General features: G+C 58.2%; 1 protein-coding gene across 3 annotated transcripts in view; it reads right to left on the bottom strand.

Annotated features, from left to right (window-relative positions):
* Positions 1-16128, bottom strand: part of TINAGL1 (tubulointerstitial nephritis antigen like 1) — a 30174-nt gene that overhangs the window by 6940 nt on the left and 7106 nt on the right. For all 3 annotated transcript variants that reach the window (XR_014714519.1, XM_084652328.1, XM_084652329.1), the window contains exons 3-10: positions 14694-14757; positions 9433-9525; positions 8055-8169; positions 5226-5349; positions 4722-4872; positions 3982-4171; positions 3689-3734; positions 1281-1404 (exon numbers count right to left, since the gene is read on the bottom strand). Coding sequence is in view for 2 of the 3 variants with exons in the window: in XM_084652328.1 (XP_084508454.1) it covers positions 1281-1404; positions 3689-3734; positions 3982-4171; positions 4722-4872; positions 5226-5349; positions 8055-8169; positions 9433-9525; positions 14694-14757 (907 nt within the window). In the remaining variant the exon portion in view is untranslated. The remainder of the gene's footprint in view (positions 1-1280; positions 1405-3688; positions 3735-3981; positions 4172-4721; positions 4873-5225; positions 5350-8054; positions 8170-9432; positions 9526-14693; positions 14758-16128) is intronic.

Genomic DNA, 16128 nt, shown 5'->3' with positions numbered 1-16128 from the left:
CGAGGGAGCTTTTCCCAAGAGCAGCGCCTAGAACTGACGCAGTGGAGAGATCAGGCAGGACCAGGAGTCAGGGCGGGACGTGCTCCCAGCTGGGCCGTCCGTGCCATCCTGGGGACATGGACGGTGGTGCCAACAGGGGGAACAATCATTCGGTGTAATAGTGAGAACAAGGCAGGCGGACAGGGCTGTCAGCGCTTTACACCACCCACCACACAGGTACCAGCATCCATACAGCCAGGGATGCTTCCCCGGGTGCAGAGCATGCTGGAGTTGCTCCCCCACCCCTCTGCCCATTGCTCCATCCCCGATCCTGCACCCACGAGGGGCCAAGGCAGGTTTTCCCATTAACTGCCATAGGGGCAGGATCCCGGTCTCAGCCTCTCAAGCTGCACCAGCTTTTCACAGCTGCAGCCCCGGCTGCTTCCAAGCACACACCCAACACCCGGCCTGCAACCGAGCCCCGCAGCCTGGCGCTCTGCACTCAGCGCAGAAGCTCAGGGGTGGAAGAGCAGAGGGGCTGCGGATCGGGCTTGAGGGGCACCAGCAAAGCTGCATATGGGGCCCCAGGACGGGAAGAGCAGAGGGCAGGGCAGGCTGGTACAACTATTCCAGCCTGTGCCAGGCTCTGGCCGCCTCCCGCTCTCACGAGAACTAAACCCACCCTGTGTTTTTCTTCAAGCAAAGAAAACGTATTTGTTTCGCCTCTTTGCTTTGACAAGGCTCTGTTTGAACTGGCCTAGGCAGGCTCGCTCAGACATGGGTCTCTTGGGATGCGTTTCTGCCATGCAGCCCCCACCCCACAGAGTCCAGTGGCTCCCAGAGATGAGCTGCCCCCCACCCGGGGCGCCGCCAGAGGAAAAGCTCTTACCCCACCCTGCCCCGAAGGGAGTGGCCCTGTCTGGCTGCCATCCTTTCTCTGGCCTCTGCCCTCCCCGCAGGGCCCCGCAATGTACTTTGGTTCCTCATTCCAGGGAGGGCGCCGGCCTGGCACGCGTTCAATGCCCTTCGCCACTGCCCCCCCTCCAAATACACAGCACTCGGCCCCTTCAGCAAACAGCCCAGTGCCTCAGTGTGACATCTCCCTCCAATAAACCCAGCCAGCCAACAGCCTCCCACCAACACCCCCTCGAAACGCCTGACTCCCCTCCCCTCCGCCCCACCTCGACACACCACTAATTCCAACAGTTGCCCACGCCCCCATCTCCCTCCCCGACACCTTCTCAAACACCCAAATAACCCTCCCCAGCACCTCTGGCACGGGTACAAGAGGCCCTCCTTACCCTGTGATTTTCACCGAGTGGGTACCGTGTCTCCGGTGGTGCTCCGGCTTCCCAGCCATCACCGGCGTGTGCCGATAGACTCCGCTCTTGTACACGAAGAAATCCTCGTGAACCTCCATGATGGCTGCAGACGGGGAGGAAAAAGCAGTGTCATCACGGGGCGAGGGGACAGCTACACGTCAGCTGGGTGTGCAGGGCCCATGCTGCCCCCTTCAAGCCAGATTTCTTTCCCAGGTGATACCCCTCTATCCTCTGCCCCTCTGGTGTCGGTAGCTAGGTGACCTTGGTGGAGGGAGGTTGTATGTACCGCCTCTTTAAATTTCCTGAGCCATTTTGTGAGAGGTGGAGTTAATGCAGCATGCTCAGGCAAAGACGCACACACTGTGCTCTCTCTCCCCAAGCTGACTTCACTTTTGTTCTTTGTTGTTTGGTTGCTTAATCTAAATGGAAAGTCAGCCAGGCTGAATATATATGGGAGTCTCATGCAGATGGGGAGAACACAGCTGGGTTTTCGAGCAGGATTTCTCCCTCCCCTTTGGACTGCTCTGGCCGAGGGAGCTTTTACAAAATGTATTATCGTGCCGATTAAAAACCAAACCAACGGGAATTTGAGATCAGCTCCCTGCAGTTAATAATTGAACATGGTCCTGGTGATGCACAGCCCCCATTTGTGAGGAGGGAGCAGGAAGGGCCCCAGCATCAGTGACCATTAATCAGCTGAACTGGGGCTTTACCAATCACACGGCTTGTTAACCATTAACCAGCCTCGCCCTGCCTGCCAAAGGGAGCGTGTGTGCATGGAGGTGGTATGCAAGGTGTTTACCAGTGTGGGTACCCACTGGTGCTGAGATGGGGAGGGGAGGCCACTAGCTAGCTCGGCGGGACACTTAAGGCCCTTGGTTTTCTGGTTTTACTGAAAATGTCCCAGGTTTTACAAAAGCTAGCATTGGGTTTTTCGTGATTTTCACCCGAATTTTAGACCACTCAGGTACAGGAATAGAACAATGATGTTAAGAAAATCCAGTAGAGCAGAGTTGTGTTTAGGCTGTAATAAGTTAGACAAAGTGTACCCGGGAGGCTGTTAAAGTAAGACCGTGGAGTGCGTGTGAACCGGGAATGTGCAATCCATGAACTAAACCACCACACGCGGCAGCTTTTACTTCAGTCCTCTTACTCTGCTCCGTGTCTGGCCTCCCATCCGCCAATATTAATCCTGATATTTACCCAGAAACCGGTGAAGTTAATTTTTCGCCGCTGATTTCTGATCCTTTAAAAAGTGTTTGTAATAAACACTAATACAGTCCTGGGAAATCGTAAAGAAAAATAAAACCTGAAAACGAAGGGCCTTTGGTATAGTCCATGAAATGGACTCATGACAGATTTAAAGACTGGCGGACGATTCTTTTGTAAATGTTGAAACAAACACTTGCTGTACATCTGCGGCTTTGTGTCTGTATGCTGCCTGGAGCGATGGGATTTTGGCTAGCCGTTAATGAGCATGATTACTAATAGGTCGTTCAGGCCCAAACCTGGGCATCATCTTGGATTTGGCGGCCTCTATTGTTATTTATTACAATTTGTATTGTGGGACAATTGTGGGCCCTGAGTCACAGACCAGGACCCCGTTGCGCTAGGAGCTGTACAAACACAGTACAAAGAGATGGTCCTTGTCCTAGACCCACACCCAGGCTGCGTCTAATTCTTGCCCCCTCTTTCGACATGATGGGATCCTGCTCCCTGAATCAGGAATGGACCCCGTTTGCTGTCCCATTGGGAAGCACATGGGATTAAGCGTGGCCTCAGGCAGCGAACACTCAGGACACGAGCCCATGTCGAAGGGGCCAGTCTTTTCTATTCCACACAGGTTCTCACACCACGCTCGCCTCCACAGTACCCGAGGGCTAGATTCACAAAGCACCAATGCCCAAAATGTAGACCCTCAAAACCCTGCTGAGCTGCTTCCGAACCTATGTTTCCGCTAGGAAAGACCCCGGTTTTTCAGCTGGCCGGCACGCAGAGCCCCCTGGCCTTGCTGAGCTGGTCTGGGCCTAAGCCCCGATGGGATCCTCGAAGCCCAGCACTCGAGGCTAATGTCTCCCCTGTCAGCTCCACCCCAAGGTCCTGGAGACGGGTGCCGGATGCGGCCAGGGATAGCAACAGAGGGGCAGCCGCAGGAGGGACGTGTCCCCTTTACCCCACTCCTGGGGGGAGAAGGAGCAGCCCAAATGGAAGCCAACCACCTAGCCCCCCTCCTCTGCACTAGCCAGGGACTAGTAACAGGGTCTGCAGGAGAGGGAGGGGGCTCCCTGGGGCTGGAAGTTTTGCAGCGTCTGTGCCAGAGTCGGATGGGGAGGGGATTCCCTATGGCAGATGGTGGGTGGGTCCAGACCAGCTGGCGCATCCCTTACCTTGCACAGGTCCATTCTCCATCAGCTCCTTCATGATCTCCTTCTCCTGCAAACACAGAGCAGGGCTGGGTCACACACGGGCCGGGAAGTAGTGGCAGCTGGGAGACCCTGGGCTTTAATCTTGGCACTGCCCTTGCCCCACCCCTCCAATGCCCTCCCCATTGGAGCCTCCTGTCCCTGAGCGAGTGGGATTAGCCTCCAGCCTCCCGGACCAGCCCAGGGCCAGCCAGCGTTAACCCCTCGGGGGCTGGACTCCACCCGCAGAGGGCTCCGGGCGGGGCAGCCGCACTTACGCTGGAGGAGAGGCGGTAGGCGGGGGTCGACTGGTAGATCTCGTTGGAGTGGGCCTGGGGGTTAGGGCACTGCTGGGTGGCTTGCCTCTTCCCTCTGCCCATGGAGCGACTTTGCATCATGCAGGGCCGGCCTGTGTGGGCACTGTCCTTCTCCCAGCTGGTGAAGGGGTAGCAGCTGTCAGTCACCACCCTGAGAGGCAAGAGTGGGGGTTAGAGAGGGATGCACAGCGGCAGGTGGGACAAAGCACCAGCCCCAGCAGGCCCAGCCCATGGGCTGCCCCCCAGCACAGGGACAATGGGACGGGGAGTGCTGGGATGCTCGGTGCAGCTCCAGGATGGCTTGACCAAGATGCTGGCCCCGTTTCAGATTGGAGGGGACCGTGCCAGGGGACGGCTCATTCTCTGGGCAATGCCAGCCTGTTCTTGGGCACAGTGCAACAAGTCCTTCCCTCTCTCCCCCCACTAGTTTTTTCAATGCCCCTTGATTCCAACCCATCACTCTTCCGCTGTTCCAGCCCTGGGCTTCCCCCAACCCCAGCCTCAGCCCCCCGCTATATTCCTGCCCCCTCCTCACACAGCTCTCCATCCCGAGCCGCAGGCCGCCACTCTCCGAGCCCTGAACCCCCCAGACACAGCTCGGCTGATTCATTCCACCTCTGCCCTGCAGCCCCCTTCCCCGCTGCCCCACTCCGGGGCTCCCACCCCTGCCCAAAGCTCTGCCGATGCCCTTCCACACTCACCCTCTCCTGCGCAGATACCACCAGGCCCGGTCGATCCGGCCCCCGCTGCAGCCCTGCTGGTTCCGGGTGTCACACGAGATCAGGTTCTGGGGGGACAGGGCGGGCGTCATGTGCCCCATGGAATGGATGGCGATCCTGTCCGATGCCACCGCTTGGGGGAAACTCACATGGTTAGGAGGTTCCTAATGTAACAGACACAACTCTTCTCCCTTTCCCCCAGCCAATCAGCCTCACCCCCAGGGGCCCAATCCGGGACAGGGAGCAGCTGGCTCTTGGCCCTAAGGGTGGGTCAAAGCTGCAGGTCGTTCCAGCTTTGCAAAATGAAGTCGGGGGCAACTGGGAGCCAGGGCCCATCCTACCCACCACGCCAATGGCAGCAAGGTGCAGAAGTGGCAGGGGTCTTCCAGTGAGTGGGTACGGAGGGCTCCTTCTCTCTGCACCAGCCACCCTTCAGCCTCCTGCTGGGGCACACAGCCTGGCACTCCTGCCCAACGGGCATCTTACCTGCTGTAGAGAAAGCCCAGGAGCCGGCGCAATTGCCCTGGTCCAGGGGCTCGAGGATCAACCCGGGCCATTTGTCAGCTACGTTGAAATGGCTGGGGAGCCACTCATTGGTGTCCATGCTCATCTGCAGAGGCAGAGACAGGGAGCCTCAGCGGGCCACAGGGGCTCAGTGCCAGAGCACCAGGGACACCACGGCCGAGGGCGGCTGGATTTCCAGGCTGCATTCAAGAGAGGAGCCCTTCTAGAGAAGATACCCCAGGGCCAGCTGAGAGCCTGGCCTCTTCCCCTTTCCCCAGGAGCCTTTGCTCCCTACTCCTGCCAAAAGCATCCTGCAGGATCCAAACCTCCCCCAAGTAGGCAATCAACCCTAACCCACTTGGTGGGCTTGTGGTTAAAGCACTGGGCTGGGACTCAGGAGCTCTGGGCCGGTTCCTGGCTCTGCCACTGACTCTGTGCAGGTCACTTGGGCTCAGAGGTATTTAGGTGTCTAATTCCCATTGGCTTGGATAAGTTTTCAAAGTGCCTAAGTCCCTTCTTCGAAAGGGACAGGCATGTAAGAGCCTAAGTCTCTTTGGAAGTCAATGGGATTTGGGCTCCTAATTGACTTGGGTTCTGTGGAAATTTTCACCCTCTGCATCTCTGTTCCCCAACTGCAAAACGGGGACATGAATCCTTCCTCTCTCTCGTCTAGTGACACTGCCAGCACCTTGGGGCAGGGCTGTCTCTCCCTGGGTGTGTGCACTGGGGGCCCTGAACTCAGGTTCCAGCTTCTTGGGTTACTGTAACAACAACAGGCTTTCTTTAAACTCGGCTGAATTGCAGAGGTCCCCGGGTCACCCTCCAACGGCAGAACAAATGGCAGCCTTTAGTTTTTGGTGTGAATTGAGGAAGTCCTTCCTGGGCAACGCAGCCCAGCCCCCGGCCGGCTGCCAGCCATGCACCGGGGCGGATGCAATTAGAGTGAGGAGCGTTTATGTGTGATCAGGAAATGTCTCTAAAAATACACATGGTCAGAGAGTGAAGGACACTGCTTTGGACAGTGGTCCACCCGTGCCGCCGAGCTCATAGGGAAGGCGGGCTGATGTTTGCGCTATGTTCTCTCCTGAGCAAGCTCGCGCCAACAACAGGAGCAGTCCAAGAAAAACAAAGCCAGGCCATAACAACAGTGACCCTTCTTTCCCTCCCCCGCGCCTTGATGATCTCAAGGTTCCCAGCAGGAGGAGGGGTAAATATGGTCTGCTGGGACTGGGGTCAGCACAAGACTATTTCAGGGCTCTGCTCTGCCCTTGGAGTTTCCTTCCTTCCTTGGTGGAAAGAGGCTGCCAGCCGGCAAGGTGCGGAGACGCCGGAGTGAAGGAGAACGGTGTAAACACCTTGACCATACAGACTCGCCCCGTCCCTGCAAGAGCGTACCCAGCCAGGATCGCACCCAAGGGCTCTGACCCCAAAGTACAGGCCTCTAAAGCCTCTAAGGCACTAGCTCCGGTCAGCAAGAGCAGGGTTGGGTGTGGATCAACCACCTAGCACACTTGGCCAGGGCGCTACCCGCAGCCTGGCCTGGCTTGGGGTTGCTGCACTGCTGCCTGCCGTCACCACCAGGAGGCGCTGTTGGGGATGCTGCCCTGAGGTTGTTAACGGAATCTGAGCACGCTACCTCCTGACCACCCCGACCTTTGCCACCCCCACATCATGGCAACATCAGGTCCCCTCCCAACCGGGGCGCCATGCGTCGGGCAGGGGCAGCCCCCAACCTGAGTGGACGTAGCCCCCGTGCCTGGCTTAGAAGAGTACAGGGAATCCTCGAGAATGGGAAAGCGGAATGAAATATGGCCTTTCCCCCCATTCGCACCTCTTCCTGCCCTGGCTCAGCCTATCCCCAAGTCCTGGGTCAAGCAGAAGCGCCAAGAGACAAAAAAAAAAAAAAAGGCAGCAAGCGAACAATAGCACAAGCTGCAATAACGGCCTGTCCCATCCGCTGACAGCCTGGGTTTCCTGCCCGGCTGAGCCAGCTAACTTCCCCCCGGCCCCCACTGGAAAAACAGCATCTTGCTCTCCAAGAATGTGCTTGGAAAAGAATGAGCCTGAGCATGCCCTGTCGCTCTTCCACCCGCCCCGGCAGGGGCCGCCCTCCGCGGTGAACGGGGCCGCGCTGGACAGGAGCAGAGCCCAGGCGACATCAGGGTCGTGCCCTGGCAGCCCCGGCCCGCGTGTTTGTTCTAGCAGGAGCCTTTGGGGACAGGATGCGTGCGGGGTAATGCACCGTGCAGCGGGCTGGCTTTGCAGACTCAGCAGTGGTACAGCAGGGGCCTGGGGGGCCGGCGCGGACCTCGCTTTCCGATGGGAAACAAACAGGGGAAGGAAAGGAAAAGAATTCAGGGACTGCAAGGCTGAAGCTACTGAGCTGGGGTTTCCAGACAGGCCTAATAAGTTTCCTGGGGACAGGCCTAATAAGACCCCCACGGAGCCCCTGCTACAGGCCCGGGAGTATCTGCCCACTTCAGTCTTCAGCCAAAGCATGGCGCCATTTCCAGCACAAGGGGCAAGGCCCTGCCAGGATAGGAAGGAGGGTCAGCGCTGGACTGGGCCAATTCCCAGCTCAGACACAGACACCCAGTATGACCTTGGTCAAGTCACTTAATCTGCCCCGTGCCTCAGTGCTCATCTGTATAATGGGGGCAATGCCCCGCACAGAGATCAGATCCCAGCTGCAGGCTGGGACGGGAGAGTTGGTCTCAAGTGGACAGGTACTAAACAGCCCAGGAACAACACAGGGGAATGTAACCCAACCCCCACCCTATTCAAGGCCTGGGCCAGGCAAGACAGACTCACCTGCAGCTCGTTCATGTTCATGACCGTGGGGGGTGGTTTGATGGTCCCCAGCCGGTGGCGGACCCCTTCATCCAGCGTCATCCCCCAGAAATGGCTGTAGTTGGCGGCTCTCCAGCTAGCGAGGGACAGGTGCAGGTCCGATTAGAGGGCAAAGAAACCCCTGACGTGCTCACGACCCCAGGCGCGGAAAGCACCTCATGGCTCAGTCTGAAGCTGTAGAGTGTTGACCAGCCCCACCCCCTGGACGTGCTATTTGGGGGCATGAGGGTGTTTAAGACAGAGATGGGCCTGGACCAAAACCCTGGGCTGCAGGGCTCACGTCTGGGCACCTCAGGACTTGAGAAAGCCCAGCGCCAGATTCCTCCCCTCCAAGGTCAGCGTGGCCCATTCCAGAGACGCTCACCTCAAGCGCAGGGCTCTGGTTTGGCCCCTGGCACAGAGAGGGATCCTAGCCACACCGTCCTAGGCACTTATCTGGGCCCTGTTACGGTGGCATCAGCATTGTAATACACTGACTCTCTCAACACCCCGGGGAGGCAGGGGAGGGCGGTGCTATTATCCCCAACGTACAGATGGGGAATGGAGCCACCGAGAGGCTAAGGGACTTGCCCAAGGTCACACTAGTGGTCTACAGCAGTGGTCGGTTTGGAACCCAGGAGTCCGGCCAGTGCCTTCACCGCAAGTCCAGCCGGGCTCTCTCGGTGCTACGGGGCATGTAACTGCATCTTAACGGCAGTGTGGTGGTTACCGGACGCTCACACGTCTCAGGAGAGGATCCATCCCCCGCCCCGGCCGTGATGCGCCAAGGAAGCGGGGCGCAGGGGCTGTAACCTAGAGCGGGGCTACGTTTCTCTAACCAGAAACGGCCCCTTTTTCAAAACTGAAATTTTTCATGCAAAATTGGTCGTCTGTTAGAATTTTTCATTCCCCACACCCCCCCGCAAAGAAAACAACAAGCCCGTGCTGCCTTTTGGGGGGCCACTGGTATCGAAAACGTCCTCAGAACAGTTGTCAGGACTTCTCATTTGCTAAAACCAGGCTTGGAGGCACAGGGCAGAGTTTTAACCCTCGCTTGCCCAGCGTTGGCGGCCTCGGCACTGAGCGCTGCCTTGCGTCCGGCTTGCCTGTAAGCTCTGTAGGGCAGGGGCTCTCTGTCACTGGGTGTCTGTACAGCACCCTAGCACAAAGGGGCCGTGATCTCAGCTGGGGGCTCTCAGTGCTCCCAGGACCCAAACACTCGCAGCGAACCCAGCCCAGCATTTTGCGGGTCTCTCAGAGCATCGGGCTGCCCCGTGGACCTGCAGTGGAACGCCGACACCTCCAACCTTCAGGCTTTCGAAGGCCATGGCAAACCGTCCTCCCGGCAAAGGGCTCTTACCCATAATTCCCTCTGTTGATGGCATCAATCATCTCCCCATCGATGAGGCAGGGGTGCTGCTCACAGTCCCACTTCCCGTTCCCGCTGCAGGTGCTGGGAAGAGGAGATAAGAGACGGGTCAGCCAGGGAAGCGGGTCCGGCTGGGGAAACGTGGGACAAGGCCTTGTCCTCGGCGCGGGACGGGACCCCTACGTGCCTGCCTGCGCTAGAGATCTGTCGTGTGAGGCCGGAACCAGTCGTTCCCTCTCGCTGGCTCCCTGGCTGCACCCAAAGCCACCTCAGCCACGCATGGCCCACGGCACAAGTTGGGGGAGCTACCCCAGTGGCAGCCGATACTGGGTCTCGAGGGAAGCTGCATCCATTGCTGCTCCAGAGCCGCAATTCAGCTGTCGGCCTCCGCTCCTGTGCCTTCCCACAACCCCCCCAAGACCCCCCGGCCCCGCACCTGCAGCAGCCCATCTACCTACGCACCGCACCATGCTGTTTGCAAGCCAGCACTTAAAGGGTTGGACGCTGCCTTCAGAGAAGCAACTAAACTCGCTTCCCTGCACCTTTGGAGCCCCGTGGGTCTGCGAAAGTGAGCCAGAAAGCCCTGGAAATCAGTCCTTGGCATGAGACTGTGACCCGTTCCCCTGCTGGTCGCTGCTGGGGCTTGGAAGGGCAAAGGAGCATGGGATGAAAACTAACGAGGCTGAAAGTTAGCCAGGCTTTTGCAAACATCACTATACTCTGGGGCTGGGGGAAGGTTCAGAGCAGCGAGCGCTGCCTTTCCATTAGTTCAGCAGCCCGAGTTAAAACCGGGGAACACGAGAGAGTCTGCACTAAACCTTCGGGGAAACCTAGCCAGCCCTTGTCCGCATTACGGGCACTGCAATAATGCTGGGGCCGCAGCTATGCCGCTGTATCTCCGTGGCACAGACGGCAGCGACAGACGGGGTTCCTCCATTGTGGCAGGAACTCCTGCCTCCCCCGTCAAAGGCACCATTCTTCCGTCGCCCCAACTGCATCTACCCCGGGGCTTCGCTCGGCACAACTACAGAGCTCCAGGGAGCGGGTGTTTCACACCCCGCCCTGACGTAGTTACCCTGATGTAACGTCTCTGCGGAGACCGGGCCTGGGATGCCTTAGAAGAGCTGGGGAGGAAAGGAAGAGCAGGCCCTGCTCAGAGCCTTTAAGGCCAGAGGGAACCATCCTGATCATCTCTGAGCTCCTGCCCAGCGCAGGCTGCAGAACCGAGTTGCCCACCGGCTCCTGCAACAGGCCCAGCGCCTCCGGCTGAGTCACTGAAATCCTCAAATTTGACTGCAAGGCTCCAAGTTACAGAGCAGCCACCGCTGACCCTAGTTGAGACCAGCAAGTGCCCCGTGCCCCACGCGGCAGGGGATCCGCGGGGCTGTGTGGGGAGGCTGCAGCCTCAGGATCCGAGGGCAGCAGCAGAGCTGTGGAGTGCTGGGGGGCGGAGAGCATGAAGCGGGCCCCTGATTGCCTCGCTCCCATAGGCACAAAACGAAACCCATTCCCCCGCGACACCATTCCAGCACCTCCAGTTCCCTGGCACCCACGGGGAGCTCACACAAGCCGTCTCCAGCATTAACCAAGCTCCAAGCAATGCTTGGTATTTTCTCCAAGACCCCTGCTGGTTTTTGCTCCTTTTCCAGCCCAGAGAGGCTGCACTTCCTTTTAAGGCTAAGGAGCTGCCAGGCAGGGCTCTCCAAGTATAGACAGAACTGAGCCGGCAGGGAGCATCACAGACCCGGGCCCAGCCTTAACCCTTCCCTCCCCGGGACGCTGAGCGGGAGATCTCGCCCTGCCTGCCTCCCAGCAGGGGACAACTGCCTCTTTGGGGGGGCACTGGATGTCCGGTGCCCCTACACCCCCGCTGCCAGGCTCCCGCTGCTGGGTGCATGAGGCTGCATGGCCAGACTGGGCGGGCACCGGTGGGCAGATGGAAGCAGGTGTTCCACTGGGGGGTGGATAGTGACACCCTCCCTGCCACACTACAGAGGAGAGAGGGTGGGAACGCAGACGGGGTGGAGGAGTGGAGATATCCCCCCCACCACCTGGGCAAGAAAGGAGCTGGGGGAGGGGATGACCGCTCCCTCCCACCCCACCCCACCCCTCCCCTGGCCAAACAGTGATCCCCTCCCGGGCGCCCTGTGCCAGCTGCCTGGACAGGCTCTGGGGCCAGATGGGTGCTAAACATGCAGGCCTCTGTATTCCAGCTGATGGCCTTCGGCCGACCCAGGGAGGTCGGGAGGAGGGGGGGCAGGGGGGAGAGTGCTCCTTGCTGCCCCCTCGCCAGCTGCCCAGGACCAATGGAAAGCTGTGGACCCCTGCATCCTGCCCCCTGGCTCACATGGAGCTCTCAGCAACCAGGCGGAGGGAGGGGAGAGTTTATAACCTGCTGGCAACCATCAGCAGATTGAAGAGTAAGCGGCCATCCCTCCCCAGGGATCACAGGGGACGCCCCTCCCTGCCCCGAGGCCCCAGGAAGTGGAGCTGTAAGGCCTGAGTAGCGTCTCTGCCCCTGGAAGGGTATCAGCATCTGTGCAGAGCGACAGGGGCAAAGGGCTGGATGTGACGCCCACGCCCCGGGCCACTCCTCTCCCCTGGTCCTGCGGTACCTGAATTCCACCTCACCCCAACGCATCCACTACTGGCTGCTCCCCCGCACTCTCTAGCACTGAAAGAAGCAGACAGGGCCTCAGGACTCCTGGGTTCCATTCCTGGCTCTGACACTGACTTGCTGTGCAACCTGCCCTCCCTGAGCCTCAGTTTCCCATCTAAAATGGAGGTAGCTGCTGGGGTTCACTGGTGACCCTTTTATTAAGTGATTTCACATCCTTGCACAGATGGGGCTATAGAAAAGCAGGGCAGTCACATCCAATTAACCCTTCCCACCCCACCCCCCAGTCCTGCCGAACGCCCCAGCCACATCCCGACAGTCCACGTGGGTCTAGGTGAGCCCACAGTCCAACCGGGAAGGAAGCACATCACTTTTCAGTGGGGAAAGGGCTCACCCGAAACAGGGACAACCGTGATAGCCTCCCCTGGGGCCAGGCTCCTCTCTCAGGCCCAATGTTCCTTAGAATCAGAGAATCATAGAAGATCAGGGTTGGAAGGGACCTCAGGAGGTATCTAGTCCAACCCCCAGCTCAAAGCAGGACCAATCCCCAACTAAATCATCCCAGCCAGGGCTTGGTCAAGCCAGGCCTTAAAAACTTCTAAGGAAGGAGATTCCACCACCTCCTTCTGTGTGTTATAACCCAGGGGGCTCTTCCCTCCCCTCTGCCTGGCGATCGCGCCGCTGCCTTGCACCGGTGAGGCAATGGAAAAAGCCAGAGTTCAAATTCCACGGCCTCCCAGATGCTTTCCAAGCCCTTCGCTCCCCCCCTCCCCCCCGCTGTTTGGTCTCCGCACACACGGTGGTGCCCTGGCTGCTGGAGCATCTTGTTATTAACCCTGGATCTCTCCCCGCTGCAATCCACAAGGTCGATCCCAGCCCGGGGAACTGCCCCTGGTGTAGACACGGCATCTCTCTCAGGAACTAAATCAAGGAGCAGAGCAGGCCCTGTTATACATGGCGGTCAGGGGGGGTGGTGTGTAAGGACTGACGAAAGGTGCTGGATCGACAGCCCATGGCCAGACCCCGGGCTGCCCCACACAGGGGGCCCAGCAATCCCGTGGCTGGAAGTAAACAGTGGTTTCACAGACGTTCACACCACCTCTGCCTCTTAGACTCTAGGCCGCTGTGGGGGCTGGAGCAGCCCCTGGTGTAAGTTAGAGCAGCCCCTGCCAATAAAACAAACCAGGTCGCCAGTGGCCCTTCCTACCTGCCCTAGCATGCTGCTGTGTTGGGGGCCGGGAGGAGGAGCAGCAGGGGTCTACTTATGGGTGGAGAGGGGCCTAATGGCCTCTAACTCTGGGTCAATGCAGGGCTGGATCTGCCTGTGGGGTCTAGTAGGACATGGGGAGAGAGAACTGAGTGGGAGTAGCTGGGGTCACACAAGATGCAGACGCATCTGGAGTAAGAGCTGAAAGGGGAATTGCTTATTAAATCCTACGTGGGGTCAGGACTGGGAATATTTTGGCAGGAGGAGCGTTCAGCCCTCAAAGGCCCAGCCCTGCTGGAAGACACTTCCCCTTCTGCAGGAAAGGCAGCCGGTTAATTTTGGGAAACTTCAGCCCTTATTAAAGCCCCCACCCGGGGCAGGGTCTGACCCCTGCGGCCACAGGAGCTTGGGAACTGGTCAGGGAAGAGTTTGCTTCAACACTGAGTGCATCCCACCCCCGCATTCCTGCCGATAAAACACCAGTGAGAGTTGGCTCCTGAGACAGACAATTGCAACTAGTGGGAGGGGAGTTCCAAAGATTAGGGATGGGGGCGGGGGAGGGCATTTCCAGAGCTGCTCTGCTGTGATTGCCATACACTGGGTATCCTCCCAACTCAATGCTGGGCTGCTGGAATCAGCTCTCAGCACGCTGCTGAGAAAGGAGGTTCATTCACGCTGCAACCGTAGCCAGCTTTCGTAAAGGGAGGCAAACCAGTGTCTGTGCTGGGGCTGCAGCCTGGGGGGTTTGACTAGATGACCTCTAGGGGTCCCTTCCAGACGTACATTTCCAAGCCACCGTGGGGTTATCAGGGCAGAATTTGGTCTTGGTGACACCTCTGCAGGAAATAGCGATGAACCCAAAACTGACCCAATCTGGGATTGCATCACCAATTTAACACTGGGCAAGTCAAAGGATTCGCTGTGGGTCATTAAGCATTCCGGCCCAGCTTCCAGAAACCCCACGGCTGCGTTATGGCTCTGCTGTGGAAATTCTGGGTGGCCTGTGCAATTCCATTGCAGGCCCAGGGAAAAGCTGGCCATTCCCAAAGAGACTGGCACCCAAATCTCAAAGCCAGCCATTGGATTGGCATCAGAGATTGGCTGGAATCTGTGACGGATCATGCCTCTGGTCCCACTCTCCTGCCAGTGCAGCTGACCCCTACAACACATTCTTTGATGCTGTGTGCAGTCTAATTTTACAAGAGATGGGCCTCCCGCTGAGCACAGCCTTGTGAGATCTCTCTGTCAGGGGATGAGGAGGAAATGTTGGGCAAGGGGTTCCCCTAAGGAAAAATACATTTTGAATGGTTTAAAGAGAAACCTGAGTCATCTGACTTAGCTGATGGCAAACAGCTTATTAGCAGCTCAGGAAATAATTAGCAAAGCCTGGTGGCAGCAAGAACCCTGATCAGAAGCCAAAGCACTCACCAGAGGTTGCAGTTTTCTCTGTAGGTGGCTCCGGTTGGGTACTTGTGTTCACCACGATCACAACCTGGACAGGAGAGAGGCAAAGAACAGACGACGGTGAGGAACAGTTGTGCAGGGATACACATGAGACTAGTTAGATCACTGCTACCACAAAGCCTGGTCCAACTCCCCATACAGTCAGTGGGAATCTTTCCATTGACTTCAAAGGAGCAGGAGCAGGACCATAAGCCACATCACCAGCCCACAGAGAATAAGGAGCCATGGTCACAGAGAGACTAAGTGAGTCGCCCAGGGTCACACAGGGAGTCTGTGGCAGAGCAGGGAATTGCTCCTAAGTTTCCCAAGTGAGTGCCCGAACCACTGGACCACCCTTCCAAACTAATCCCCCCCGCCCATTTAGAATGGCTTTGGGTTTGCCTTGGCAATATTCTGAACCCCTCTGCATCACAGCCAATCTCAGACAGGTTTTCCAGGCCTACCTGAGCTGTACTGGGGGGCACAGCTCTTGCATCTCAGGGTTTAATTCTGTCTCATGGGAGGAGGAACCAGGTCTCTCCAACTATCCCCGGGGGCCAGTAGGCCCTGCAGGGCTTTAACTCACTCCTCCCCTTGCTGTCTCCTAGCTGCTAGGTGTGTCAGGGCAGCTGGACAAAGTGCAATTAGAGACGGGGGTGGGGGTGGGGGGGTGACTTAGCACCCTCTGACTCATCGGCTCAGGGCATGTGCCGTGGTGCAGAGGAGGCTCTTTGTGCGGTTTGGGGTTTGGTGCCGGACAAGCTAAGCGTGTCCACGGTGTGACGCATGCCCTGCAACCTCTGATGTAAACATGCTCCAGGCTTTTCTCATGGCTCCCCACAGCTCAGTCACCCGGGGTCCCTCATATCCCAGCATGGCCGCCGCAGAGCCCCCTCTCAGGCCAACCCCTCCGCGGCTCCGAAAAGGGTGCCCACCGCCCCCTGATTGGGGCATAGTAAAGAGCGCAGGGTGGTTTGGGCCACAACTGTGGGACCCTGCAGCGGGGAGGGCAGACGTCATTCCCAGAGAGCAGCGTTCACAGGGTGAGATCATGCGAGAGACTCGCCGCCTACGCCCATGTGGATTGGAAACATTTCCGATAAGGCGCCAGTTACAAACGCCTTATTCATCTTTATACGCCAGCTGGTTCCTCAATGGCTTCTTAGAAAGAGTTTTATGACATGCATTAGAGGGAGGGACACGCAGCTCAGCGGATGCCCTGCCTCCCCAGCAAGGTACGGCAGGGTTAACATTACAGTGAAACATACACGGCTCCGAGCACCACGATCTCGACTGATCAGGTTCTGATCTCAGTGAGAGCAGCATCAACCCAAGGCCCTGAGCCCTAGACAAAGAAAGGTCCCGTTTTCAAGCGTAGGGATGTAACTCACAGAACTGGCCAGATTCCAGCCCGGCTCAT

Source organism: Lepidochelys olivacea (genome assembly GCF_965140295.1).
Source record: "Lepidochelys olivacea isolate rLepOli2 genome assembly, chromosome: 19".
Lineage (NCBI taxonomy): Eukaryota > Metazoa > Chordata > Testudines > Cheloniidae > Lepidochelys > Lepidochelys olivacea.
The sequence above is the reverse complement of the archived record's forward strand: the minus strand, read 5'-3'. Positions and strand labels throughout refer to the sequence as shown.